At 39.6% G+C, this 27,917-nt stretch overlaps 1 protein-coding gene across 2 annotated transcripts in view; it reads right to left on the bottom strand.

Annotated features, from left to right (window-relative positions):
- LOC134873900 (EGF-like repeat and discoidin I-like domain-containing protein 3) overlaps positions 1-27,917 on the bottom strand; it is a 96,863-nt gene that overhangs the window by 12,178 nt on the left and 56,768 nt on the right. For both annotated transcript variants that reach the window (XM_063897807.1, XM_063897808.1), the window contains exons 5-8: positions 25,736-25,917; positions 17,104-17,259; positions 15,891-16,035; positions 15,506-15,690 (exon numbers count right to left, since the gene is read on the bottom strand). In XM_063897807.1, the coding sequence (XP_063753877.1) occupies positions 15,506-15,690; positions 15,891-16,035; positions 17,104-17,259; positions 25,736-25,917 (668 nt within the window). The remainder of the gene's footprint in view (positions 1-15,505; positions 15,691-15,890; positions 16,036-17,103; positions 17,260-25,735; positions 25,918-27,917) is intronic.

Here is a 27,917-nt window from a genome sequence, read left to right as displayed (position 1 = left end):
AGCATGTTTTTTTCTCTTTTAATGCTAAAGGATTCACTGTATAAAGACACCAGGTGCAAAAAGTCAGTTTCAATTATTCACAGAGTATTGAAAAACAAGGCTAAAACCTCCACCTCGCCTCAGCAAAACAGAAATTGCACGCCGCAGCAGATCTGAGAGCCAGACCGCTCCATTTGGGTTAATTTTTAATAAGTTCTCATTTGTTGCCAACAATTTACAACGCAGGGACGATAGGCGGTAAACACAAGCTTTTACTTATATTGACGTTTAGGGATTCAATTATGCTTCATTATTTAGGAAATTACACAACACTGGTTGAGATTCAAAACTCTGCTGCCCAAAATGCACAACCACAAGTATGAGCATATTAGCTTCATCACATTTACCTGACTCACTCTGAATCAGAGAAGATACTCTGCAATGATTTCAAGTAAAAGGTCAAGCTTTATTTCTATGTAAGTTTTTTCCACCATGTTAATTATATCCAATAAATAATATATGTGAACCTTTTAAAGTTAAGAGGAACGTGTTACCTACTGGAGAATAAAGGATAATATTATATAACTATTCACTCCCACAAGTCCAGCAGTGGCTCAGTCAGTAGGGGCTTGGACTGGGAATTGTAGGGTCGCCGGTTCAAGTCCCCGAACAGACTTGAAATAAGGAAAGTGGACTGCTACTTGTTCACCAGTTTACCTCCTAGGCCCTGCTGTGGTGCCCTTGAGCAAGGCACAAGACACCTCCAATCCCCCCTCCCCATTGCTCCTAGTACTAGGATGGGTTAAATGCAGAGAACACTTCACTGTGTGTGCTCTGCTGTGTGCATGTATGTGACTAATAAAGAGGGTTTCAGCTGCTTTCTTAAGAACAAACAGCATTTTTCTCTCCATGAAACGGAAACATTGGAAAATACATTTACATCTCAAAACAAAGCAGAACTTCCAATGTGATTACATTTCTTTAAAGAGGTACTGCACACTTTTACATGCTTTTTTAAAACTAAATAAAATGACTGTTAATTGTTGATTTAATGGTAAACTGACTGTACTTATAGCACTGTATCCAGTCTTTTCGACCCCTCAAAGTACTTAACATACTTCAAGTCATTCACCCATTCATAGTACACCTTGCTCTAGGAGCTAACTTTCATACACATTCATAAATTATTTGCCATGCCATCGGGAGCAACTCCTTAACTCGGGGTTAAGTATCTTGCCCAAGGATATATCAACATGTTGACTGCTCGGGCTGGGATCAAACCCACAACCTTCAGTTTGAAAGACGACCACACTTTCTTGCAGCCACATAAACACATCTATTCTAAATTTAAAAAATCAAATCATGGGTTGGAAAGTGATCGACATGCAGTCTATGTCTCTACAATCAGTGTTAATATGTCAGGCCTTGGGAAAATAATGTTAACGCCCTTTAATCAAAGGCGAGGCAATGTTACCGAGCAACTTCTCCAACCACACATCCACACAACCGCTAAATGCTAATAGCCGAAGCCTCACTGTAAAACTGTCTCACTTGTCACATGCAGTACCCATTCACAGTCAATATAGGTACAAACACATTGTGCAACTTGACAATTTCTCCATCACCGGTGAAGTTAGTGCCAACATTTGCATGATGATGTATATCTTCTGCAGAATAAACACCACATTGAGACAACCATACATCACAATTTGCCTCGTCACACTGCAACATAACACTGTCAATTTAGCAAATAAGTCAACACAGTGAATGCATTGGTTCTGTACTGCTTTAATTTTACCACATAATAGAACGGCACTGCATCTCAGCACATTGCACCACACTTCAACTGCCTGCAATATGTTACAAACCCTGAACCTTTTTTTTCTTCCTCTGAGCTGTGATTGGAATGAGCTTACTCAGAGTTTACATCTCATGAGATTTCAGCACTGCTCGAGAGCTTTTCTTTTTTGAAGTTTGAGGACTGCCTTCTGGGTATTAGAGGGGTGTTCTTTAAAGCAGACCCCCTGCTGTCTACATAAGCAACCATAGACCTGGGTCCTAACACACATGTAGACAAAGCCATGTCTTAGCGAGTACACAAACTCTTGACTTGCAACTGGAAAAACTCCCTATTCCCTATTGAAATGTTAGTATGACAAAACGCACTGAAGTTTGCATGCAGACATCATTTCAGTCTTACAATTCTAAAGCTAGAGGTATGAAGCCTGTACTTCCTTTTTCGTGTGAAGTTGTGCTCACTGTGGCAGCAACAGCAAAGTGTGAGAAAACCCTAAACATATAATTTTAATTACAATAATGTCAAGCAACCCACTTGATAAAGGGGACCAGGGAGAGACGTTGGCAGGGGCTGCTTGGCTGATTTAGAGGGGCATGACACCATGCATTGTGGGACTTTGATTATGCTCCTGTTGCAGAATGTTGAGGTAATCTTGCTCTACCCAAGCATTCAAGTCTGCCACCATAACAAAGGCAGGCTTGAAGGGGAACCTGTAATTGCTGTCACAGGTAGCGGTCAAAAAATACAACTGCCCCTAGCGACGCTGGCTCTCAACACTTTGATGGCCCAAACTGAATTAGAGAGCGAGATAAGCTTGTTAAAGCAAGGCCTCTCCTTCAGGACCCACCTTCTGTTCTTTCTTCCATCACACTCTCAACCCCTTTCCCTCCTCCATGAGCTGTTAACCCAGACAAAACAGGAGTGTGTGAAGCCTTTGTAGCAATCTCTGAACGCTCATGGCATACATGTTTCAAAGAAATAAAACAAGAGAATCAATTTTAGGTTTCGCTTGCTGTGTCTGAGATTAAAAATGAGATTAATGTAGCTCTAATGTAAGGCTCCAATTTCCACATTGAAAGGGGAGAGAAGGTGAATTACTTACTTGTTTTTCTATTTGATGGCAGCATGCTAAGGGGCAAATCAGTGCACTTCTGCCAGACAAACACTCATCTCCCCTGCTCATTAAGACGAAGGTTGGTGTATAAATGTCATGTTGCTATTTGAGGTGGCTTTGCTGTTGCAGGATAAAATAATTTAATGCAATAAGAGGCAGCTTTATAAGGTGCAGACCAGGCCCTTGTATTCATGTGTTAATGTATACAGCTTAGACATGAAAACAGACTCCTGCTGACATTCATCCTCCAGCTGTGCTTATCTAACGGTATATGTTTAAGACCCAGTTCAGCTCCAAATCGGTGATTGTGTGTGTTTGCATGCTTTCCCTTTTCCCTAAGGTCACAGGGCACTATTCAGAAATGCATGCACACAATTCACAGAGGAATGAGGAGGACAGTGCTACGGCCCATCAACTCCACAACAGGGCAGCTATCATTAAATCTTAAAGCTGCAGAGACAGCATGAAAAACAGCACGTTTCACAGCCCTCCTCCCTACAGGGTGTCGTGAAGACTCTATAGCAAAGTCATATTCTTAATTATAACTGGAAGATCAAAACATACTAAAGATATGCTTGATGTAAACCTCATGGTGTTGCTTTACATGAAGCAGAAAAACAGTTTTTTACATCTATTTCATGAGACAGGTGCGTGGGAGAGGGACGAGCAGATCAAAGGTTGCCAATAAACTCCCGCAGACTGTCTAACTTGCATACTGACAGTCAAGATACCATGGCCTCTGCTGCTTTAACTTTTTTCAATTTCTTGTGAGTTTACTTTACTGCAAGGCAAAACTAAATTCAGAGGCTCATGTTGACCCTGGTCCCAAGGGCTTAGAGCATGTTTGGTTCTCTACAGAACAGTTCTACCTCCTGATGACCTGGATGAAAAATGACTAGGATTCTTTAGCACGGCATATCACCCATATGCCATATTGAGATTCATTCCTGCTGTGCCATAGATTAATTAGACCAGTTTTGGCCAATAGGGTGACTGGACTGAGTCAAAGTCACATTGCAAGAAACTTTACACAAGATGTCAGATCTGCCTGCTATCCAATCATGGCACACTACATGGCACATGCCAAAGAAGAAAAGTATGTCCTGCTGCAGCCCAGTATGTTCAGAAAAATATAAAAGACTGAAAAACAAGGGGCTACTCTGAAGGCAGACAATTTCCAGACAGATGGCTGACTGAGTGCAGCACTTCTCTACTGAGTGCAAAAAAAAAGAAGCCTGTTTGTGTCATGACACCTTTCTGAGTTTCCACTCCACACAGAGGTGAGCTGGCTCAGTCAATATGAGATGAACTGGAAGGCTGAGTTTTGCAGAGCTTGAAAGTGGGTTTTGAGACATGCATGGCTTTTTTTTTCCTGTGTGTGCATTGTCCTACTACCAGGAAATGAAAATATCTGAAATAGAATGTGCCTTACTTAGAGATGTACACAGCAATGACATCAGCCCAAACTGTTTAGAGCAGAACTCATATTCATTATTTTAGTTTCCTTTGTTTATTACTGTAGACAACAAACAGCCGCCACACCTTCAAATACTAAGTTGACTGGACAGAGGGTCCCCAATGACTTATTAAACTTTAAAGTCTAGGCGGCCGATTATAAATAGCTGCAGGTTTAAATGGATAAAAAGAAAACATTTCTTAAGAGCCAACAGCTTGCTGAAGGACACATTTAAATATTTTGAGTAGGTACACCTTTACACCTGTAGGCAGTCTATAAGCAAGTTTGGCATGAACTATGTAAGAATATGTTGGAGACCCGGCTAATGGGAAATAAAAACAAACAATTTATTTATAACTGTGAAAAACAAAAATCAACAAACAGGTTTTAGTTTGAATCTCAGGCTAAACGCTATTCAAATCAAATGGATAATGCCATGTTTTGAAATGTATATAAATGGAAATCAGGATATCGTGATAGTATGACTAACTGTATTTGACACTTTGGTTCATATGCATGCTGTTAATTATATTGTTAGTCCTTTTAAATATCTGTAAGGCTCACTAAGAGACACACAGCAAAGCACATGTCAACACTCAAAAACACACACATTGAATTTCCTTTCTAGCACCTTTTTAGTCCGGGTTTTCCACACGTGGGTAGAAGAATGTCAGAAAGTACGTCTGCCTTTGTTCCCAGAGGTAAAGGGAAGTGTAAGCATAGAGGACAGTAAAGGTAACATCACAGAGAGAAATGGCAGGATTATATTGTATAAGGGCAGCCAGTTGGAACAACATTTTAGCATGAACTTAAACATTTTCTGTTGTTGACACCTGACTTTAAGTTAAGTGCTAAATGTGGAATGTTGATCAAATGGACTCTGCTTAGAAAACTTCAAAATGTGGAATACGCTTTCCCGACACAAGGACTGATGTCTTTGTTACAGAGCAACACCGTGTTGGCAGTATATTAAGCAAGTCAGTGGGCTGACTGGTCAAGGCACATCTTACAGCCAAAATTCAGGGGATATAAATACAGTAAAGGACCATGCAGTGACTCACAGTGAGTAGCAATAAAGGTGGCAGGCACACACATTTGTAAGCCAAACAGTTTTACATGGAAAGGCTATTGCTATATATTGAACATCCACCCCCATCCTCCCTACTCCTCTTCACCCTTGTCTCCATGCCAGCATACTTGCTAACGTTTTTTATTATTCCGTCTAAAAATATTGACTTTTTCCAGCTTCACAGTGAGTCTAATATGCTTAAAAACATAATAAATGGCACCTGCATGTACAGCAGATAACCCCAGGCAGTGTGAGAAGACCAGAATTAATATCTTTCTCCAAAAACAAGTTGCTCACAGTGCAATCACACATTTTAGCCATGGCTCTAGGGCTGTCGACCTGTCTGACGGTCTATTGATCTATTATTTTGGTCATGAACTTTAAAAAAAAAATGATACTGGTGGAGCTCAATGCACAGAGGATGAATCCTGATTTTGTCAAGTGTAGCGAGAGATTCATGACTTTCTGTTTTCAGTGACATTTCTCAATACCAGAAGCACAGCATTTTGTGCAGACATTCATGGTCCCCAGAGGATGAATAATAATAATAATAATAATAATAATAATAATAATAATAATTATGAATAATAATAAAATCATAATAATAATACATTTGGATACTTTTCCTCTTGTGAAATGTGTTACTGACATCCATGTTCCCCCCTCCGTATTACATTACTTTGTGCTCAGCACCAATTATCAAATGCTAACAAAGTAAAAGAAACATGATAAGAAAAGATAGGAAACATGATACGTTTTGTACGTCGTGCTTTTTATTTTAAAATATGTTTTGCATATCATTATGTTACTGTACTATCATCGACTTTTGAAGCACCTTGAGATGACGTTGTTTTTAAGATGTGCTATACAAATGAAATCTATTATATATTATAGCATTTCAGTTTGCAACACACACACACACACACACACACACACACACACACACACACACACACACACACACACACACACACACAGCTTTTTGTTTGCACACATATTTTTCTCCATCTATGATTTAACACTTTAAAGAGTGGTTTAAAATAGGACGGGCACATTATGACCGTTCAATTATTATTACGTTTCTGTTATTTCCTCAGCCTTCCACTAAAGCAAGTGCATTAAAGCACAAACATTAATACTTGAGATTGTAATAGGCCACTCAGAGCACACAGCCATAAAACAGATGGATCTTCACTTTGCCATGTTAAGGCTAAATGGTTGCATGAACCAAGAAAGCGAATTGACCATAGCAAAAGGCACAGGAAGGAAATCAAGCATGGTGGTCTGGATCATTTGAAGCTATTACATTGTGAGAACATGCTTCCAAAGAACCAGGGAGATGCATACCGTGTCAGCATGAGGGAAGTGAGGAGCTCAGATCCATATGCGTACAAAAATAGCCGTGTTGCTGCTTTAGAAAGAGACTTTAGGGTTTTCACACTTTGTTAAATGTTCACTGCGACAAGACATGTGATGGACACTTACTCACTGATAATATCTAAAGTAGTCTCCCTAGTTGATCTTCTCTAATCAAATCTGTGATTCATGCTGGAGAGTAAAGACAGCTTTCTGTGTTGGAATATTAAGTAAGTGTAAAATGTGAAATGATTTTATGATCTTAAATATGGTGCTCACACTTTAGCAATGGTGATACATATTCTCTGAAAGGTCCAACAAACAGGTGAGATAAAAATAACATGGTTTACGACTCTAGCTTCTGCACTTCCAGCTCATCATTGCTCCTTTCCCCCCTTCATTGCTTCTCACATGGTACATCAAATATTCATATTGAATACTCACACATGCGCACACATACACACACACATATACTCTCCGCACGCACAACATGGTGTGCTTCCCACGCAATAAAAAAGAAAACCATTAAAATTGGAAAATAGATAACATTTATGGACATAGGTCTTTTCAATATGATGCCTAATCTGAAATAAATCAATGCCCATTTTCCTACACAGCCCTTATTTTACTATTCTGAATTAATTATAATACAGCATGAAGAAGTGCTCCCTGACTGCAGCCCACACTCTCCTGGGTGCACAACATAAAGACTTCTGATTTAAACGTAGGATACCGGGCTTGTCAAGAGATGGCTTAGAGACACCGTGAAACCATACACATGCAGAACACATACAATCTCTGCTCCACTGATTTAAGCTCTGGCACCTTCGCTTCTGACAACTCTTGCAGATCCCACGATTACAGCAGGCGCTGCTGCAGACTCATGAATCACTCATCCCAAGATAAAACAGATAAATGCTTCCTACGTTAGCTGAGAGGGAGTGAGAGGGACATAGGTGAGGGTGAGAGAGAGAGAGAGAGGGAGAGAGAGAGAGATGAGGATCAGGATGTGGTGTTGGAGGATAAGATGGCTTCCTTGGATAATGAAAACAAAAGAGTTACTGCACAGGTTCCAAGCAGACCTGTATATTTAAGGGTCTAGATGAAGGGTGGGGACACTAAAAACCACCCAATTGAATCAGGGAAGCAGATGGATTTACCATCCCTTCCATAACTTCATTTGGAAGTTAATTGAATCAGAATACTAGCTGCAGGGAAATTGAATAAAATTGAGCAACATTGGACAGGATTATAATGAGGCTCTGACGATAATGCCTTAATGAAATTAACATCAGGCGTGTTTTCAAATTAGTGCGGATTCTTTCAGGAAATTTCTCAGAATCTTTGGATAATGTTCACAATATGACTAAATTAGCAATAGCTGCTGGCAACAGTTTTCTCAACCAATGTACTAGATTTATGTCTATTCAAGTTTTTTACATGACGTTGTCTCTGACGGGGTAGATAGTGCTTACAGGACACATTTAGTAACATGTGGGTCCCACCTGACATGCTAATCCAAAGAAGTCTGATAATGACCCACACCAATCCTTCATAATATGAATCCTCCATATTCAAAACGCGTGCCAAGTCTTATAATCACTGACTGTTCGTGGTTACACGGTGCAAATTTCAGCTTGCCTTTCTGAAGCTGGGCTGGCACATCTGCCAAGGCAAGTGCTGGCTGAGTAATTTGCAGTCATGGTTACCTGTTGTCGTGGCTTCAGAGCTTTTCATCAGTTTGCAAAGCCAAAGCTCAGAATTTGTCACAAATTATGGTAAAAAAAACAGATTTCTTTCCAAAGTGATGGACATTTAATATTGTCATGGCAACTACAGTGCAAGTTGAATGAAGATGTAATTTACATGCAGAGAAGTATAGATGCAGCCTGACAGAAAAGAAGGCATGCTCGAGGCGCTGTATATACATTTCATAATTTTTTCAGCACCACAGCTGTGGCTAAATGGTTGTGTGCTTCACACTAATTGCAACAGAAACCACCTGGAGACGTTGTCCCCGTAACATTCTGTTTCTTTAATTAGTTCAGCTAAAAAACTTGGCTGCACGTGCTGTTCTCTGTACGACAAACAACGGTAAAAGATGAGCAGCTGGTGGGATAAAGGACGTATCTTATGTGATTAAAACTGTATGCCTTTATCTAGTTTAGACCAGATCGATATACTTTGCCACCGATAACAATGTTGGATTTGCTGGAAGCCGAAAGGATAGCCTCTGTTGTAATGGTCGTCGCTAAGGGCTGTGTTTTTTCATTGAGAGGAGGATCAAACTAGAAGGACGCAGAAGACGTCCCACCCTTGAATGTTCCTAATACAGTATATGCTGTCTATGCAAGTCATTTAACAAAGCACTAGTCTTTTGTTCATGAAATAAAGACCTGATCATTGCTTCCAGATGATCAAAATCCCTCTTAAATCCTTTCATGCTACAATGCCTTTACTGTCTCGGAGGCAGCTTTTCTGTGTTCAGAAAGGACACGCTTCATCTTTGCTGCATAAACACTCAAGAAGAAATGAGAGTTTCAATGGGACAAATTAAAGCCATTCTCCTCTGTGGATGGAGGAAACAAACACCCAGCTAATTCCATTGATTAAAAGAAATAGAGTTTGTTGTCAGCAGCGCTGCATTTGAGGTAGCAATTTGATTAGGAAGCTGTGCTCGACAAAATTGGTGTAATGATAATACCCGGTTTGATTACAACAAATGCACGCTCACAGGCACTGAGCGTGAATCAATCTTGCATTACGTCTACTTATTGTTCTTCCACATGGGACAATGCTCTATATGAAGTGTCAAAATTCATTGATGCTTTACAGGAATCATTGGCAAACAGCTGGATTCATTTAATGCTGCTGTATATAAGTCCTAGCCTTAGTAATTCCCCAAAACATTTTGAATAAAACGCATTTAAATACTTCATTTTGATGAGTAATACATTAGGGATGCCTTTTGCACGAACTATAATGATGAAACTCATTTGAAACAAAAAGCCCCCGTGGGACACAAGCAGATTCACCATTTTAGTTGTACATAATTTAAATTATGGTCAATAAAATATATCAAGTTTTTAAACAGGAAACCTGACATTGTGGTCTTGGGATTGGGTTAAAGCGGTTTACGATGTCTGATCACTGATGTCCCTCCATGCATTCAGTGCCAATCATTTATGTTACACTGTATGTGCACGTCTACATCTACAGTTTGTGCTCTGCTAGCTTTGTTACATTGAATTGCACCGCTTTATCCAAGCATGCAACTGTTTTTGTCAGATTAATGAGACAGACAATATACTATATGAGGAGAAGGTGACCGAACGCAGCTGGGCGAAACAAGATTGATGGTCCAAGATCAAGTGTTCGGTTGCATTCATCTGAAGTGCAGCTTGTGCTGTGCCGAGCCTGAACATGACAATGATTGTCTTGTGACATTTTTACCTTAAAATAAACAACTGATATCCTTATATGAAGAAAATTGTCTTCCATAGAGTCCATCATGTTACACCACCATGTTTCTTCAGTAGCACAGAAAAGACAAACACTGGCTCTAGAGAGGAGCCTTTCGACTTGTCCATGTTACCTGAAGGCCACCATAGGTTGTATGACAACCCTGGGAAGGGGGTGGTGAGTGGAGGGGTATTCTGCTGGTTGCGATAACCAACCTCACCACTAGATCCCACGACCCTTTTACACACTGTTCCTTCAAATGTCAGCAGTATGCTAAGGTAGTATCTTCTCCACTTGTCTTCATGACTTTGAGTATTCACGCAAACCTTTTGTTGAGTTCTCCCGTAGTACACACATTTGTGATCTCAATAATAACTGCTTGACTACCCATGACAGATCATACCATTTTGCCAGGAAATACACACCCCAGACTGTACTCTTTTGCAGGCCTCAAAATGATATCGTGGAGAAATAAATTGAGAATGCACGAGCTGCAAAGTTCATCCATCCATCCATTTTGCCTGCTGGCACTATGAACTCAGTACATGGAGAAGTCTCTCAAACAGTTTTAAACAGTATAACCATCAAGAACTACCGCCTTCTTTCTCTTTTATAAGCTTGGCTTGTTCAAGTTCATAAAGACAATGAGTGGAATATCTGAACTGATTTCACACCACACAGTGCCTAGGGATGCCTTCTAGGATCGTTTACCCTCCTGCTGTGATTAAACTACTCAACAATGTTCTTCATAAAATGTTTGAAAGCTTTGTCTTGCCGTGTCTGGATGACTATCCACTTCTGCAGTTCCCTTCAACACCATGCTCAACATGTTTCCAAGGTCCCTAAGTGGGAGGGAATCACTCGTCTAATCCAAAATGTGTGAATTGATTGTCTCTTTTACTTGCTTCTTCACTCTGGTGGCCAATTACTGTGTTTATGGAAGTTAGCAGCAAGTCAGTAGACCCAGTTCTGGCACACATTTGTGATGCCACATTTTACCAATAAAAACAACCCTGTTGTGGCAGTACAATTTATTATTCTTACACCCTTGTCAAATGATTAACCTGCACTCTGAGGCCAATACAGTGTGTCCATGAAGCTCAAATGCTTTTCATCATAGCAGCTAAATTGATTCAACCTGACCATCATGGTAGCCATTCAATATTAAAAAGGTACCACTATTTTTTCAATATTCAGAAACTCGACCAACTGTCACCAGTGGACATAAACTATGATCAATTAAAATGCAAGAGAGGTTTTGCAATCAAACTGGTTGTAGAGTAATAACTGTGACAGAAGTACTGAACAGCCTTGATAAAGAGTGTGACTGTGATTGGTCACTTCATCTTTATATCTCCATTTGCCCCTTGTGTTTGGTTTTATTGTCTGAAACTGCGTTTTATCCTTGGTTCCTTTTGTTCCAACAGAGAGACACTTACACTATGTGAATGCTCCGCTTTAGCTGCTAGGCGGCCATTATATACCTCGTTGGCATACACCTTTGCACATTTAAAATCTGGCACAAGTCATTTGACTAGTGTTATGTGTCCTTTTATTTACTCTTTGTTTACTCAAGTTCTTGGAATTTCCCATAAAGAAAAACCTTCAAAGCATGCCTGAAGCTTGGTGTTTTTTTTGCCAACGGTCCAACTGAGCATCAACCTAAACAGTGACAGCATTACAATCTAAAAAAAAGCACTGTCTCACTGAATGTAAACACAATTTTTTGCTCCGTTAAGTTTGGAAAATTATGATATTTAATTTGGTTCCATAGCTTTGTGATGACTTACAGTACAAGTTCAAGAACCTAAACAATGCTTCACTATGACTGCGCCTGTATGCTGAATCCCACATCTACAAGAATAGATCATTTAAATAGGGATAACTGTACGTCTCTCAAAGTTTTCACACCACAGAAAAAGAAAAAAAAGGGGTTCACACCCAAGTTAGAGCTCACTTTGCATCATCAGAGTCAGCGGTGATTATCAGGGTGCCGCAGCCACACATGACACATATTTATCACTTTGAGGAGATAATTGGCTATGAAAACCTTGGAAACAGGGCATAACAAATCAACCACCAGAATGGAATTACTTTCATAGCATTGTTTTATAACCTTTGGAGGCTACGCATAAATTAAACACGTTGCAAATGAAGTGATATATTTTGGACCATCACTGTCTGCACAAGACATTTGTACAATAAATGCTTCCGTGTTTTTTAAAGATTACCTACACCTCATCATTACTTATTGTATGTGTACATGTAATGAGTTACAAATAATGTATTGTATGTAATTATGAAGGGTGTTTATTGGGCTGAGTTAAATTGCATGCGTTTAATGTACTGTGTTTATGATTATACGACAAACACAGTTGGCTGTGTTGGCAATAGTCGAAGAAGGGTTCTCTCACATACCCAATGGCTGGAACTGGCAAATTAGTTGAAGGCAATAGCCAAAAGTCGAGTACATTTGCAGTAAGTAGAGAATTTTCTGTTCTAAAAGAGAAACAACAATTAAATATAAATCTAATTTGAAATGCTTTTAGTGATGCATCTCTTTGCAGTCAAGTGTCTGCACATCACAAGCTTAAGGGGCATTGGATTCAGCCGCTATACTGTAGCTTTACTGAAGGGTTCGTATTTTGTTGACTAAAATACAAAGTCTTAAAGCTGGCACCGGACCAAAGCAAACTCAAGGGACAATTGTTATTCCTTCTGCTTTGCCACAGGGATTTTAACTTGTGTAAACATGTTTAAAGTTATTAAGAATAATGTCATTTGAGACCTGTAATCTCTCCAATTTACTTTGAATGGCAAAAATAATAATTGGTTAGATTATTTGCGAAAATGCTCTCCATCTTAACTACAAATAATACACTGAAGTGAGATAGGTTTTGAGATACAAATGGGAAAAGTTTCTTCAGTGTTTCAATTCAGATATTCAAAGAAATGACCTATATTAATTTCCGAATACAACAAACTGACCCTATCAATTTGGATTCTGATTATATGAGGTTTTCCTGTCTTATTCACTTCCCATTGGTTGATATTACATCATGAATCACAATCATTGCTACCTACAATATAAATTCAACATCATATTCCAGAAAATGTAATCCTTGCTGAGTCATTTGTTGACTGCACTGCAGCTAAGAGAAGTGATACGAGGAGCCTCAATCACGCTATTCAAACTGTGTGGATTTCTGAAACTGAGAAATGTTTACTACATTCCTACCACACTATTTTCCTTGAAAACCTGCAGTGCATGTATTGCTTTGACAGGGAAAAGGTTCAATTGAAAAGTAACAACTGTCAATCAGGCAATTTCTTTTTGCTGTGTGGACATGTTAATGTGCATAATTAAATAATCAGCGTAAGCCAGCTGGAACACTTGGCAGCTCAGTCTGACAGCATCAGCTCCTCTCTTGAACATCTTGAAAAATATTCTGATTGGTTCTCCCTCTTGCCAGGCCAGAATATCTGTGGCTTGGACAGCACCCAAACAGGACCAACTATAGATGTTACACTGCTTTGTTCACAACATGTTCTATTCTCTGAAGTTTTAGAAAATAATATAGATGTTATACACATGTTTAAATCTTGGTGGTGTATGTAAGCGTTTAAAGGCTGTAAAACATATTAAGTAGAGTATTTACAGACAGCATCCATCAGCTCATGACTCAGCTGTTTGCCAGTCTATGAATCAAGGAATCCAGTCTGACGTCTGATGTCTCCAGATAGTTTCCTATTGCTTTCAGTGCACACCAGAGTAGTTGTCTTGATTAATATGAATACTTACTTTGCCATTAAGGCTGATTAATTCTATTAATCTGTTGGTTCGAAGTCATTCAATAATGTCACTGAGAATCAATTATTTTCCATGGCAACCGGTATGAAGAAGACACTGATTGTTGGTGTTTAACAAATGTACACAGGAAGAGTATAAAGTACTGCCAGTAGTATAACAAAGTGTTGAGCTCTGACAGCTGTATCAGTACAAATGTAAACAAGCCCTTAACAGTTTATAACTATCAATGTCTACATTTCCAAAGTCAGATATTGTATATTCCTATGTGCGCGGAAATAGTATTTGGCAGTGGAAGCAATTGATTTTCTCACTGTGTCTGTATAGCATCTTCCCTTTCCTGCCGGCACAGCATGTAATATGAGACCGCAAGTTTCCCTTTACCCACAGCAATCAATTTTGCTTAGCCCAGCTCCCTTGCCTGGATGGGGCCAGCCTGAGTGCCTGTCTCCTACCACACACAGCTCTGCATACCCGTACCCTGGGCAAAAAAGCTTTCATCCTAATATAAAACATATCTGAGTCAAGACCAGGCCAATCTAATAACAGCCAGACAAGTCAACGTGACTATAGAGCACTAACTGTGTCACTGCTAGGGAGGCGGTAAGCATGGAGTGCAGCAGGGAGACCAAGAAATCAAAGAAATAACTCTGATCTTCAATTCCCTGAGAAAATGATCCAGATCACAATTACTTCTATGTTATCTGTTTTACAGCTTGAAGTAAGATGTGGTTTCTTACTATAAAAGCAAAGCGCCTTTATTGCCTTTTATCTCAGAAACACAAAAAATCGAATATATGAGGCCATACGTGAGGGCATTCTGGGCCTGATTTGAGTCTGATTGATATGTATCTTAATTCCCTAAGCCTCGTTCAATCGTTCATATTGTTAGGCAGAAAGACTGCGGTGTAAGCGTTCACTTAGAGACCTGTCTTGTCCCTTTCAGGAGACATTTTCAGCCATCAATTACTGTAATGAAAACAAATGGATTGGCTGTTTTCATAGAGAAAGACAGTCTGGGCCCCTTGTCCTATCCGATTAAAGGCAAAAAGCCCCCAAAAAACTCTGGGCTGGGCTGCAGCCAAAGATTATAGGGAAAACTCTTCCAAGAGAGACGATGTAGGTGTTGGATTCAAAAGGACAGGCTTAAGTGAAAAAGGAAATGACTATCTATTATTGACTGTTTCTAAGAGAGGTAGTATTTTAAGATATAATTCCTTTCACATCTCACACGGTACACATCAATGAAGTCTTTCCCAAGGAAATATAATAGAATATTTTGGCACGTATTACCGTACACACCATCCATTACGATGCTAGAGAGGGAAGAACTGGTATTGAGCAGATTGAAAACCAGCTATTTGCAGGAAAATATCTGTCAGTTCATTTCCCTGCTTAGCTTTGAATCAGATCTCTACAGCAACTCTAGCAGAATGAACATCTAGCTACTGATATCATCTTACCTGTAGCCACTGTGACTGGTCACTGTGTCCAGCTGTCCAAGCATTGACCTTGCCCTGTTTGTCCAGCCGGGCCTTGCCAGGCTCCCAAGTGAACATGTCCATGTTGAGCGTCCTGAAGATGCTGGAGGCTGTGACCTGGTAGTCTTGGACATGACCTGACTTCAAACCCAGTGGCTCGGAGCAGCCTGGCAACAACAACACATTTGTTACAACCATCCTGACCGCATACAACCCTTTCCAACCATAAGAATTGTATATTTTCATTACAGTTTCCACATAAAAAATGCACTATGCCACAATGGTACAGGAGGCTGCAGTGGATTTTCAGATCATATCATGATTCATTTGTTTGTGTAGTTGGTTGAAACATGCTCAGCTCACCCACCTGTTAGCTCACAACCCAGCAGCTCCATGCGTAAGGTGCAGTGCCTCCTGCAGACTTGGGGGTAAATGCGCACGTACTGGGCTTCAATGGGAGGGGTAAAGGAGTTGGCTGATGGAGCGTTGTTATCGACATTTCCTCGGAAAATCTGTTGCAGGGGATGAAATAACAGCAGATGGGGGCGGGGAGGATGGTATAGCAGATCAGTTTTGCTGTAATTTCGACTATCTGGCGCTGTCTCTAGTGTCTATTCCACACTCAACAAATTGCTGTCTTTCAAGGTCAATGAGCTGGAATTACAGGAGAAAATAGACAATTTCCCGCACCATTTGAGCCCATAATTCATAAGAACAGTGGTGTGTTTTAAATTAGTGCTCCAATTATATTGCTATACCTTCTGGAGAGTTTTTATCCAAATGACCTGACATAAAATCTCTGTTTTGAGTGACTGATGTACTACATGTGTGAGGCACAGAGAGAGAGGGCAAGAGAGAAAGAGAAAGCATGGGAGAGACAGAGTGGTGTGTTTTCATGCGGTACAGGAAATAAGAGCTGTCACTGGGTGGCAGCAGGTCAATGTGAACAAAAACCCCCAACTTAGTTTTGGTCAAGGATCAGGGCGACTAACACACTCACAGGTCCTTCTGTGCAGGTATTTATCTCAGTCTGCTTATATTTCTAAAACCTCCACCATTCAAATGAACACTCAAGCATTCACATTGTTGTCTTGTATGCCATATTTTGAACGAATAGAAGCTATAAAAGAAAAGACTTAGATCACAGAATACTCAAGTAGATGCATTGTTCCGTGTAATATATTTGAAAGAAGTTTGGGAGTCGGGGTCATTCGGAGCTCAGCCAAATGGAAGACAGCCGTGGTTTGCTGTCAGGAATGATAGAACGCTGCGTGGCCTATTTGGTGGCTGTTTCATCCCCAAATAGTATAAAAATTCAATCTAGAAGTCATAAAAGTGGAGGGGGGTAAGGGGCAGCAGGATGGGCCCGGTGTGTGCTAGCTAATTAAAAAGCCATCTCATCATGTCCTCCACCCTGCCCTTGACTGAGTGCACAGTCTCTTGTCGCTGTGTGTGAACGTGCGTGAGTGTGTGCATGTGTGTACCTTTGCCTGTGTATTGCACAGGGAGTGGCTAAAGAGAATGAGTGGAGAGATGACAATGGGTGTGTACGTGTTTGTGGGTCCACACGTGTGTCTTACCATATCATCATCTTTGCCCTTGACTTTGTATGTTCTCCAGGTCTTCCCGTCATCACTGTAGGCTACTTTGTAAGACTTGACGTACTCTGGGCTTCCTATACGCTTTGCACCCTGGGTAATAAGGCCTGTGACCCTCATTCTCCTCTGCAGGTTTATCTGTAGTGTAAAAACAAGACAAAATCAAGAAATTATAGCTTCATTTCCAGACAGGTTGAATGAGTGCATCTTTGTCTGTGCACGAGCAGTGTGCACACGCAGTCATGGGAATCAAGTCCCCCTCTTGTATCCTTTCTGTCAGGGCCATCCATCTTATTCAGAAAGTCTGTGATCAAATGGAACATTTGATCAATCCTCACGCTCTAGATCCAGTCTGTCAACTCAGTGCAGACTGTCAATACGGTGCCAATGAAAAGCTGCTTGGAGAAACAAGAGGAACGGAAAGAGCAAGTTATTATCTTAGCACAATAGGTGTGTTAAATAACAGTTTAGGGTTCACTTTGACATGTTTTTCAGCATGAAAGAGTTCATTCCAACAATTCTGCTATTCCACAGATGTTCCTATAATATATTTGGTTAAGATTATGGTACGTTTCTGCATAATTCATGTTCAAATGTTTATGTCCAACCATGCTTGTTTGATTGATGGAGTCTACGCTTATCACACTCATGTATTTGTTTGGCGCCTCCTTATCTCCATCCATTCTCATATGTCTTTGCCCAGAATTGAATAATATACTTCCAGTTACAGGATGGGAGCAAGCCTGAGAGACCTACATTTTGAGTGATGTTACACATGCCACATACATGTTTTTCTACAGTCTATGTAACAAAGTGTCATTGTTGGTTAACTACAAAAGTGCCTGTATTTTTAAACCAGTTCAAAAAAAAGTCTAAGGAGGTACTACATTTGCATGCTGCTTCATTTTCAGGAAAAAGAGAGGCACTTTGGCTCATCTCACTCACCCTCTGACAATACACATAAAACACAGCTTTCTACTGTTTCATGGCTACAGCCCAAAAGGACAGCAATAATACACTACTGAGTGAGTATTATCCAAAGGACTATTAACCTGAAATGGCCAAACCTATGAAAGAAATTCCAAAAGAAAGAAATGCAGAGTAAAAGGGAATTTGACAAACTCCAGTACGTTATATTAGAGCAGTTCAGCTCAATGTGAGATTTATTCTGTACTTTTTAATTTTCAAGAATATGCAGTCTAGACAAAAATCCATATCTTTTAGTTACTTTGCAAAGACGTTTGACTATATTTCAGCATTTGTATGCAGAATTGAAGTCATTTTAATTTAAGAACATAAGAGCTTATCCCAAATAAATTGAAGTCTAATTTCACTGACACTGTGACCACATTCAGATAGGTATTTCTAGGGCTTGAGCTCATTTTCTGGATCAGGAATATTATCATTATTTTTAAAATAATTTACAAGTGAATTATTTCTATATATTAAAATAATATTTTAATATTCAGACTAAAATCTCAACTACATAGTCTGAGCCCATGAGTTGTAGTCTGCTTCCCCACCCCCTAAACGGTGTCTCCTGAGCAGATTAAAGATCAGAGTTCTGGCTCTTACAGATCCAGCATTAGAAAGAACTGTTTATTCACAAAGCATGTTTTTACTGTCAAAAAAACCAAAACCCAACGGAGTAATGCATCGTAATTATTTTTCAGCATTGGTATCCTTTGTAATTTACATTTGTAGAGACAAGCCTCAATTACGCATATTTTTCTACATGCTTAAGCTGATGTATTAAGTTAATTATACATAAGGACCCTTCTTAGAGACTCAGAGCCGCTACGACCCACTCTTTCTTATTGACAGGATTTCTTCACTCTCTCCACAGAGATAGATACTTCTTGGACTAATTAGAAGCCCTGTCACTAAAAGGCCACGGCCGGGGTAATTGGGGTGATTCTTCGCATTTTTAATGACCACTCAGAAACATACGTCTGTCACCTCAGCGCTAATAGTGATGCATTTGTTTGTTTGAGGGAGGCATCGTTGGAATTATCCTCCATGTAAAGAACTCAGTGTGACAGAACTTTGAACCAAAAATGCTTAAAATGGCATGGGACACATTTTTCAATGGCTGTAGAACAATTACACGATAAGTGATTTGATCGGATACCGATTGGCTTTTCACTCTTCAAATCTTCCAGGAAAATGAAGGCCAGGAAGGCTCCATATTCTGAACCAAAAAAGGGAAACAAGAAAACATTTTTGCTCCAACTTTGTGAACAGCAATGCTTTACAGCTGAAATCCTTCCATTATCACCTTTCAGAATAAAAGCCAGAGACATAGACACTGCATTATTACCAGAAAGCATTTCACTACTCAACAAAATACCCGAACACTCCAAATAATAACTCACTCCTAAGGTATTAAAAGAAACAGATTAATGTTAAATTGTACCACAATGCAAAAGAGCCTTGTTTATAGAGCGGGTAAAGAAAGCAAAGAGAAGGAGTGATTAAATGCATTACATTTACTAGTCTAAATCAGTAAATAACAAAAGTTGTCCTCTACAGGTGTTTGTTCTGCCTTGTCATAGCCCTAAGACTGGGTTTTTATGTTAAAATAAAATAAATGGTATTTTTCTGGTAATGTCTTGCTTCTGACAATAGGGTGCAATCAGTAGACATGTATAAAAATCAACTAATACAAAATATGTTATTACCCTCTCTGCTGTACATTTTGTTTGGAAACAAAAGCAGTTTGTTCCTGTGTTGTTGGCAACAGAGGCAATCAGAAGAATCGTGCTTGCTTTTGCGACAACGGCACCAACAAACTGCACACAAATTACACTGAGATTTTGAAGATAGCTATTTTGTGCATAACATTTAAATGTGTTTGTACCTATCCCAAACATTTTCCAGATTTTTGAAATCATTGTGCAATCAAACCCAATTTGGAATGACAGGTGCAAGATTGCCCCTTATTGAGATGGCAATTCACTTATTGAATGCCCATTACTCAGTGGTCATGACACTGAATCCCTTCTGATTTTTCACAATCTATACGGTCAGAGATCTTGGACTTTGGAACGACCTACCGGGGGAATTCAGGGCTGCAGAATCTGTCAGCTCTTTTCAGTCACTTCTAAAAAGTCTTTGTTTTAGAATTGCTTTTATGTGATATAAATGTTAGTTTTATATTATTTTTCATTTATTCTTAATCTATGATTTGTATGTGTTTTACTCTGTGTTTTTTATGATGATATGCTGATGATTAATTCAATTGCTCTCTGTGTATTTCTATGGAAAAGCACTATGTTTTGAAAGAAGTCAAAGTGTATTATTATTGTTATTATTATTATTATTATTATTATCATACATTTACTGAGATATCAAATTAAATATTACGACAGATATTTTCCAAAAACATCATGATTCTCTTCCACTTTGTATATTTCTCTGGTGGATCTTTATCAAGGTGCAGAATAAAAATGTCTCATTAAAAATAATTAAAGCAATGTGTGACAGCAGATGTGTGCACTCACTAAGTTTGTGCAACAGAGAGCTATAAAAAGTTTGAACATTTCCCAGTTTGGGATGAATATTTCTGATTTTCTGATTCTGTTTACACTGAACTTTTACTCTCTCACCAGTTCACCCTTTCCTTTTTCCAAAGATATACAGTGTCTCGGGTAAAACGCACAAGCTTGCAAAGCAAATAACTTCCACATCAAATACTATCTGATCTCTTGTTTTGTTTCCGGCACACAAAGAAAGTACTGTCTCACTAGTGCATGGTGTGATTTAACCCATTTTCCCTTTGAAAAATATTCACTGCTGTGGGAAAATATCTAGCAATGTAACCAACGGCAACATCCTGGATCTGATTAAGACCTGGATTAGTTATTTATACATCATTTGAAATATTGCTTTTCAACAGTCATTTTGTCACTGCCATTTAAGATAACATAATAAGTCTAGTAATGACTGGGATGTACTCATCGTGATTAAAGCAAGGCATATGTTGACTTACACTGAGCAATAACAAAAGCTTCGTTAACATTTAAGAAGATTCTGGTTTAACTTTTTTTTTGTTAGACTTTTTTCCGCAAAATCAAACTGCTCTGTGATCTGTTTTGTGCACCTTTGGGCGGCAGTGGCTCAGTCAGTAGGGACTTGGTCTTGGGACCGAAGGGTCGCCGGTTCACGTCCCGATCGGACCAAAAAAATATGGAGTGAGCTGGTAGCTGGAGAGGTGCCAGTTCTCCTCCTAGGCCACTGCCGAGGTGCCCTTGAGCAAGGCACCTAACCTCTATCTGCTCCCTTGGCGCCGGGTACCTGGCTGCCGCTCTGGTCTGCCACCTCTCCTCTGCATGTGGTTGTGTGTGCATGTATTTCCTCTGTGTTTGTGCATGTATATCCTCTGTGTGTGTAATGTGTGTCAACACAACAGAGTAGAGAAAGCAATTTCCCTGTAAGGTATTAATAAAGTATGTCTTCTTCTTCTTCTTCTTCTTCTAACCTTAGTTTCACATCAGAGAAAATGAGACGTACCGAAGACTCATTGCTAGAGTGTACACTCAACCAATATCCGTCCAAGAACAAGGCATTAAATAACCCAAACCATGTCACAACTTTAGAGTATTAGCCAGCAATGTGATTCATACTATGATTATGTTTGATCATGCAAACCTTTAAACGTTTCAACATGCCCTGAACCCTCAGCCCAGATCTGATTCATATTCTGAGTGCTGCATTAGGTTTAAGCTTATGAACCTCAATCATGACTCATATTTATTTTTAAGTGTTGGTATCATATTGACAGTAATCAGTCAACAATGTTATGCAATAATGCAGAATTACACTTACAAGTGGAGTGAGACTCAAAGCAGGTTATATATACAGTGGGGCAAAAAAGTATTTAGTCAGCCACCAATTGTGCAAGTTCTCCCATTTAAAAAGATGAGAGAGGCCTGTAATTTTTATCATAGGTATACCTCAACTATGAGAGACAGAATGAGAAAAAAAATCCAGGAAATCACATTGTCTGATTTTTAATGAATTAATTGGTAAATTCTTCGGTAAAATAAGTATTTGGTCACCTACAAACAAGCAAGATTTCTGGCTCTCACAGACCTGTAACTTCTTCTTTAAGAGGCTCCTCTGTCCTCCACTCGTTACCTGTATTAATGGCACCTTTTTGAACTCGTTATCAGTATAAAAGACACCTGTCCACAACCTCAAACACTCATACTCCAAACTCCACTATGGCCAAGACCAAAGAGCTGTCAAAGGAGACCAGAGACAAAATTGTAGACCTGCACCAGGCTGGGAAAACTGAATCTGCAATAGGTAAGCAGCTTGGTGTGAAGAAATCAACTGTGGGAGCAATTATTAGAAAATGGAAGACATTCAAGACCACTGCTAATCTCCCTCCATCTGGGGCTCCACGCAAGATCTCACCCCGTGGGGTCAAAATGATCACAAGAACGGTGAGCAAAAATCCCAGAACCACACGGGGGGACCTAGTGAATGACCTGCAGAGAGCTGGGACCAAAGTAACAGAGGCTACCATCAGTAACACACTACGCCGCCAGGGACTTAAATCCTGCAGTTCCAGACGTGTCCCCCTGCTTAAGCCAGTACATGTCCAGGCCCGTCTGAAGTTTGCTAGAGGGCATTTGGATGATCCAGAAGAGGATTGGGAGAATGTCATATGGTCAGATGAAACCAAAATAGAACTTTTTGATAAAAACTCAACTCGTCGTGTTTGGAGGAGAAAGAATGCAGAGTTGCATCCAAAGAACACCATGCCTACTGTGAAGCATGGGGGTGGAAACATCATGCTTTGGGGCTGTTTTTCTGCAAAGGGACCAGGACGACTGATCCGTGTAAAGGCAAGAATGAATGGGGCCATGTATCGTGAGATTTTGAGTGAAAACCTCCTTCCATCAGCAAGGGCACTGAAGATGAAGCGTGGCTGGGTCTTTCAGCATGACAATGATCCCAAACACACCGCCAGGGCAACGAAGGAGTGGCTTCGTAAGAAGCATTTCAAGGTCCTGGAGTGGCCTAGCCAGTCTCCAGATCTCAACCCCATAGAAAATCTTTGGAGGGAGTTGAAAGTCCGTGTTGCCCAGCGACAGCCCCAAATCATCACTGCTTTAGAGGAGATCTGCATGGAGGAATGGGCCAAAATACCAGCAACAGTGTGTGGAAACCTTGTGAAGACTTACAGAAAACGTTTGACCTCTGTCATTGCCAACAAAGGGTATATATCAAAGTATTGAGATGAACTTTTGTTATTGACCAAATACTTATTTTCCACAATCATTTGAAAATTAATTCATTAAAAATCCTACAATGTGATTTTCTGGATTTTTTTTTCTCATTCTGTCTCTCATAGTTGAGGTTTACCTATGATAATAATTACAGGCCTCTCTCATCTTTTTAAATGGGAGAACTTGCACAATTGGTGGCTGACTAAATACTTTTTTGCCCCACTGTATACACCCAGCCATGATAAAAAAAATGCAGACATACTGATAGAGATCTACTTCTGAGCTTTATGTCATTTACAGTTTAGCCTCCATTAAATTATGTGTGGACCCTCTAAGCCATCACAAGTGATTTGGGTTGTTTCATTCTTCGAGCGCAGCTGGCTGGAGCTACATTTTGCTGATATTGGTCATACCGGCAGCAAATTTCCCTTGAGTGTTTAAATGCAATTTTATGTGTGAGCTAGTCGTGGCAAGCATGTGAAAAATATTCTGACAATACATAGATGTGTGAACAGTAGCAAGCTCATTTCACAAACACACAAAACCAAACACAAACAAATACATGTACGCTGAATGCATGCTACGTCTGCTTCTCTGTGATGTATTATTCAAAGACTGTTTCTCTGTGTTTGGGTTGAAAGAGCAAACACTGACTGACACCCAAAGAAACACACTGCACCAAAGAAAACCCTCACAAATAGCCAGAAGATTCTGAACCGTATTTTGATAGAGTTGTCAGCCGTCAGTATAACATATTTCGCATGACATTCAAACGCAGTCATGCCACATCAGTCTACACTACAAAAGCACATTGCTTACTCCTTAGCATAATCCCAAAACACCAACAGGACTGTACACCTCTGTACTCACGTCCCAATTATCCAGGCCCTCTGTAGAAACACACAATGCCTACAGCAAACCGCGCAATATCCCGCGTGGCATCATTAAAGTCAAACAAACTGCCTGAATGTTTTATGTCCCTTTCTCCTCAGCCTCTCCATGTGCACGGCTCCTTTTTTATCTTACTCATGTTGGCTGTTTCTTCCACACACTCTTCTTTTACAAAGCCACCTTTCCCAATGTTACTCTTCTCTTGTTGTAAGGTTCATCTTCACGTTGTCCATCACGCTGTCACACTGTAGTTTGTTTTCTATTACATATTGTTCACGGGTCACTGTCCGTGTGTCAGTTATCTGATAACAGCCCACTTCAAAGGTTGCTGTCTGCATTTCTGTCCCCACAGTAGTGACGCAAAAAGTAAGAGTAAGTCAGAAACAAAACACATTTTTATAAAAGTTCATTAATCAACAAGCTAAATGATTGATTATTAAACAATTTATCAATATTGTTGTGTGGAATAGTTTGCATATTTGGAATGAGAGAGTTTCAGAGTTGGAGGTACATTTAAATATCTTAACAATACCATCTGACATTTGCTCTACTGAATATGCAACAGCTGTTTCAGAGCGGGACAATGAGGAATGACTATATGCTTAACATTAATCCTGACAATTCATTATACATAGGTTACTAACTAGAGCAAGATCATTATAGGCGAAGGAGCTGCAGAAGCTTCCATACCATCATTTAATCATTGCTTAATGCTAGGAGACCTACAACATATCCTTATTCCTAGGGATACAATTATATGATAGTAGATGTTGGGAGTGATTTTCTTAGGACTGAAAGAGGCCCATAAAAAGTAAAACAATAGGATCTGTTTTCAGGACAACCATGCCATCTACAGTATGTGTGTGTTGCCTGAGTAGGAGCAGACATAGCTGTATGAATGCTTGCTGTTTTTCTTTCCTTTCACAATCCTCAGGTTTTTGATCAGAGACATATTGTCAGGTATTCACAAAATGTCACAATGAGAGGCTACATTTTCAAGCTTAGTTCAATATGTTTTGGGGATAGTATACTATTGACAGTTAAGCTAAATGATACATCAAATCCTCATCTTGACAGCAGAGGGATTCCCATAAGATGAAATAAAGAGAAAGCATCAGAATTAAGTAATTTCAAATACTGTGCATCACACTTTTTTCATGAAGGGAACATCTTTTGCCATGATGCAAAATATCATAAGTGCCAATGTATTTACAGCCTTGAGAATGACACAACTACATGTAAAAAAAAAAAAAGCTATGGCACAGTGGATGTACTGTTACAGAATTTAGTACATCTTCTTATGTTAAACCATCAGCTCACACTTTCTTTTGCTCTTTGTCACAAGTAAGTGTGACATCACTTAACGGTTCAGAAGAAAAACCTTAAAGTAACACTGTTGCACAACAAACAAGACAATAACGTGTGTGTATATATAATTCAGACGGTGTGTTCTGCGTGTGTCCTGTCCTGTGACTGCACTTTACCTGGATCCATGGCCATCTGTCATTTTCGGCAGCCGTCCAGGCATTGACCAGTCCTTTCTTGTTGAGGCGAGAGAAGTACGGGTACCACTTCTGCAAGCCGAAGAGAGCACGGTGGGTGGAAGAGGCTGTTATCTGTTGGTTGGAGATTATACCGCCCTCCATACCGAGAGGTCCAGAGCATCCTGAGTGAGAGAGAGAGAGAGAGAGAGAGAGAGAGAGAGAGAGAGAGAGAGAGAGAGAGAGAGAGAGAGAGAGAGAGAGAGAGAGAGAAAGATGAGCCTTCATGTAATTTCAGCACTCTGAAATATATGCAACCCAGTCTGTGTGATGCATATATAATTCTTAAGATATCACAATGCCGCATTCAGTTTTCCATTTATCTCCTCAATGTCAGAGTTGATAAAGCTGTCTAAGTCAGACAACAACGCAGTCTCCTCCACTTGTAAGTCTCAGGTATGGTCATTAAAACTGAAACTTTTCCTCCACTCTCCTGTTGTACCTTTGTGAGGACTTCTTACTGAGTCCTTGTCTTTGAGGTCGTCATTGATTTGTCCAGCCTGACTCCTGTCTCTCTTATTATAAATGTTCCTTTGATTCTCGGACAAAAAATGTGTGGGTCACCACGGTCAACAAGAAGACTATTCCTTGTCCTTATGCTGTCCACGTCAGAGAGGACAGGTTGCTCCTTCATCTCTTCCATTACTAACAGAGCCTAAGGCTGTCACCCAAGCAACTGTGACTGGATAGCATCAACCCCCAAAGTCATCAATATTTGTAAGAGCTTTCACAACATATTAAGAGAGGTTCTGTATCAAGGTATGGAATGAACGTATCTTTAGACGGAAACACTATCTTTCGTGCTTCAAGGAATTGTTTTACCTCTCAATCCTAAAAACATTAATCAATGTAAATCAAATAGGAAGTACATTTTGCTGCATTTTTATTTTTAAATATGAAGAAGATGAAGAAGATTCAACTTTATTGTCATTGCACAGAGTACAAGTACTAGGACAACGAAATGCGGTCTCTGCATTTGACCCATCCTAGTGTTAGGAGCAGTGGGCTGCCATTATGTACGGCGCCCGGGGAGCAGTGTAGGTAACCAGTGTCTTGCTCAGGAAAACCACGGTGGCACTTGGTCTTTCGGGGGCTTGAACTGGTGACAATATATTTTCTAGTTGAAAAAAAAAACATATTGGGGACTAAAATAATAACAAAACACATGACAAATAAATCTCAAAAGAGAAACTGATGGAAATAATCATGGAGTAAAATACATAACACCATATACAGTACATTGTACAATACAATGTAAGTTTGCACTGCACCCTTGATAATATTTTCTTGTTGTTGATTTACACATTAACCATCTGCCATTTCTATGAAAACTCTGCTTAATTTGGATTGTATGAGGAGGGTGAGAGCATGCACATTCTTCAGTTTGGTTGTATTTGTCAGATAATTGAAGACTCAGGTGTGCAAGGAAAACATCTTCAAAGGTTAAACTGGGGTTGAATTGTTGTTTCCAACTGCTGTGCCGTATAACCATCAAAAATAAATCAGATGTGACTGGAGAATCTTTCAGACTACACAGATTGTGTTTCAGTGTCTAAATTAGATTTATTTCCCTCTTCATTGGTTATAATTCAACACTTAAGTTGTTGGTATGCAACATAAACACTTTAAAGTATCTCAGAAATTGCTTTTGGATGTTGTGCAATTTAAAGATAAACCAAACGGCTGAGAGGTGACACAAAGTCGGTTTGAATTCTGGATGCAAACCTCCACATCATTACATTTCTTCTAGCCCATAGTGCCTCACAAAAATAAGCAGCATCACAGCTGTACTTACTAAGAGTTGGTGTGTAAGTTGTGACAGATGCTTACGTTTTAATTAGTCTCTGAGTCCAGCAAATAGTACACATAAATGCACGGATTTATAGTTGTGCATTGCATGTTTTTAAATATGATTCCTAATGTATATAATTTGCAATCATATTAATGCTGAAAACGGTTTATGTAAAATAAGTCATGTCTTAGTGAAGATGGGCTCACACCAGCTAACAGGTTTAACAGGTCTGAAGAACATTAATAGGAGTTCCTGCTCATAATATGGCAGTTTGTCCTTCACAGAGCAATTACCTGAAATTGCAGTATGGTATATTTTGTTCTCTATTAGAGT

This window comes from Eleginops maclovinus, chromosome 12 (assembly GCF_036324505.1).
Source record: "Eleginops maclovinus isolate JMC-PN-2008 ecotype Puerto Natales chromosome 12, JC_Emac_rtc_rv5, whole genome shotgun sequence".
In the NCBI taxonomy this organism is placed as follows: Eukaryota; Metazoa; Chordata; class Actinopteri; order Perciformes; family Eleginopidae; genus Eleginops; species Eleginops maclovinus.
This window is presented reverse-complemented; position numbering and strand designations above follow the sequence as displayed.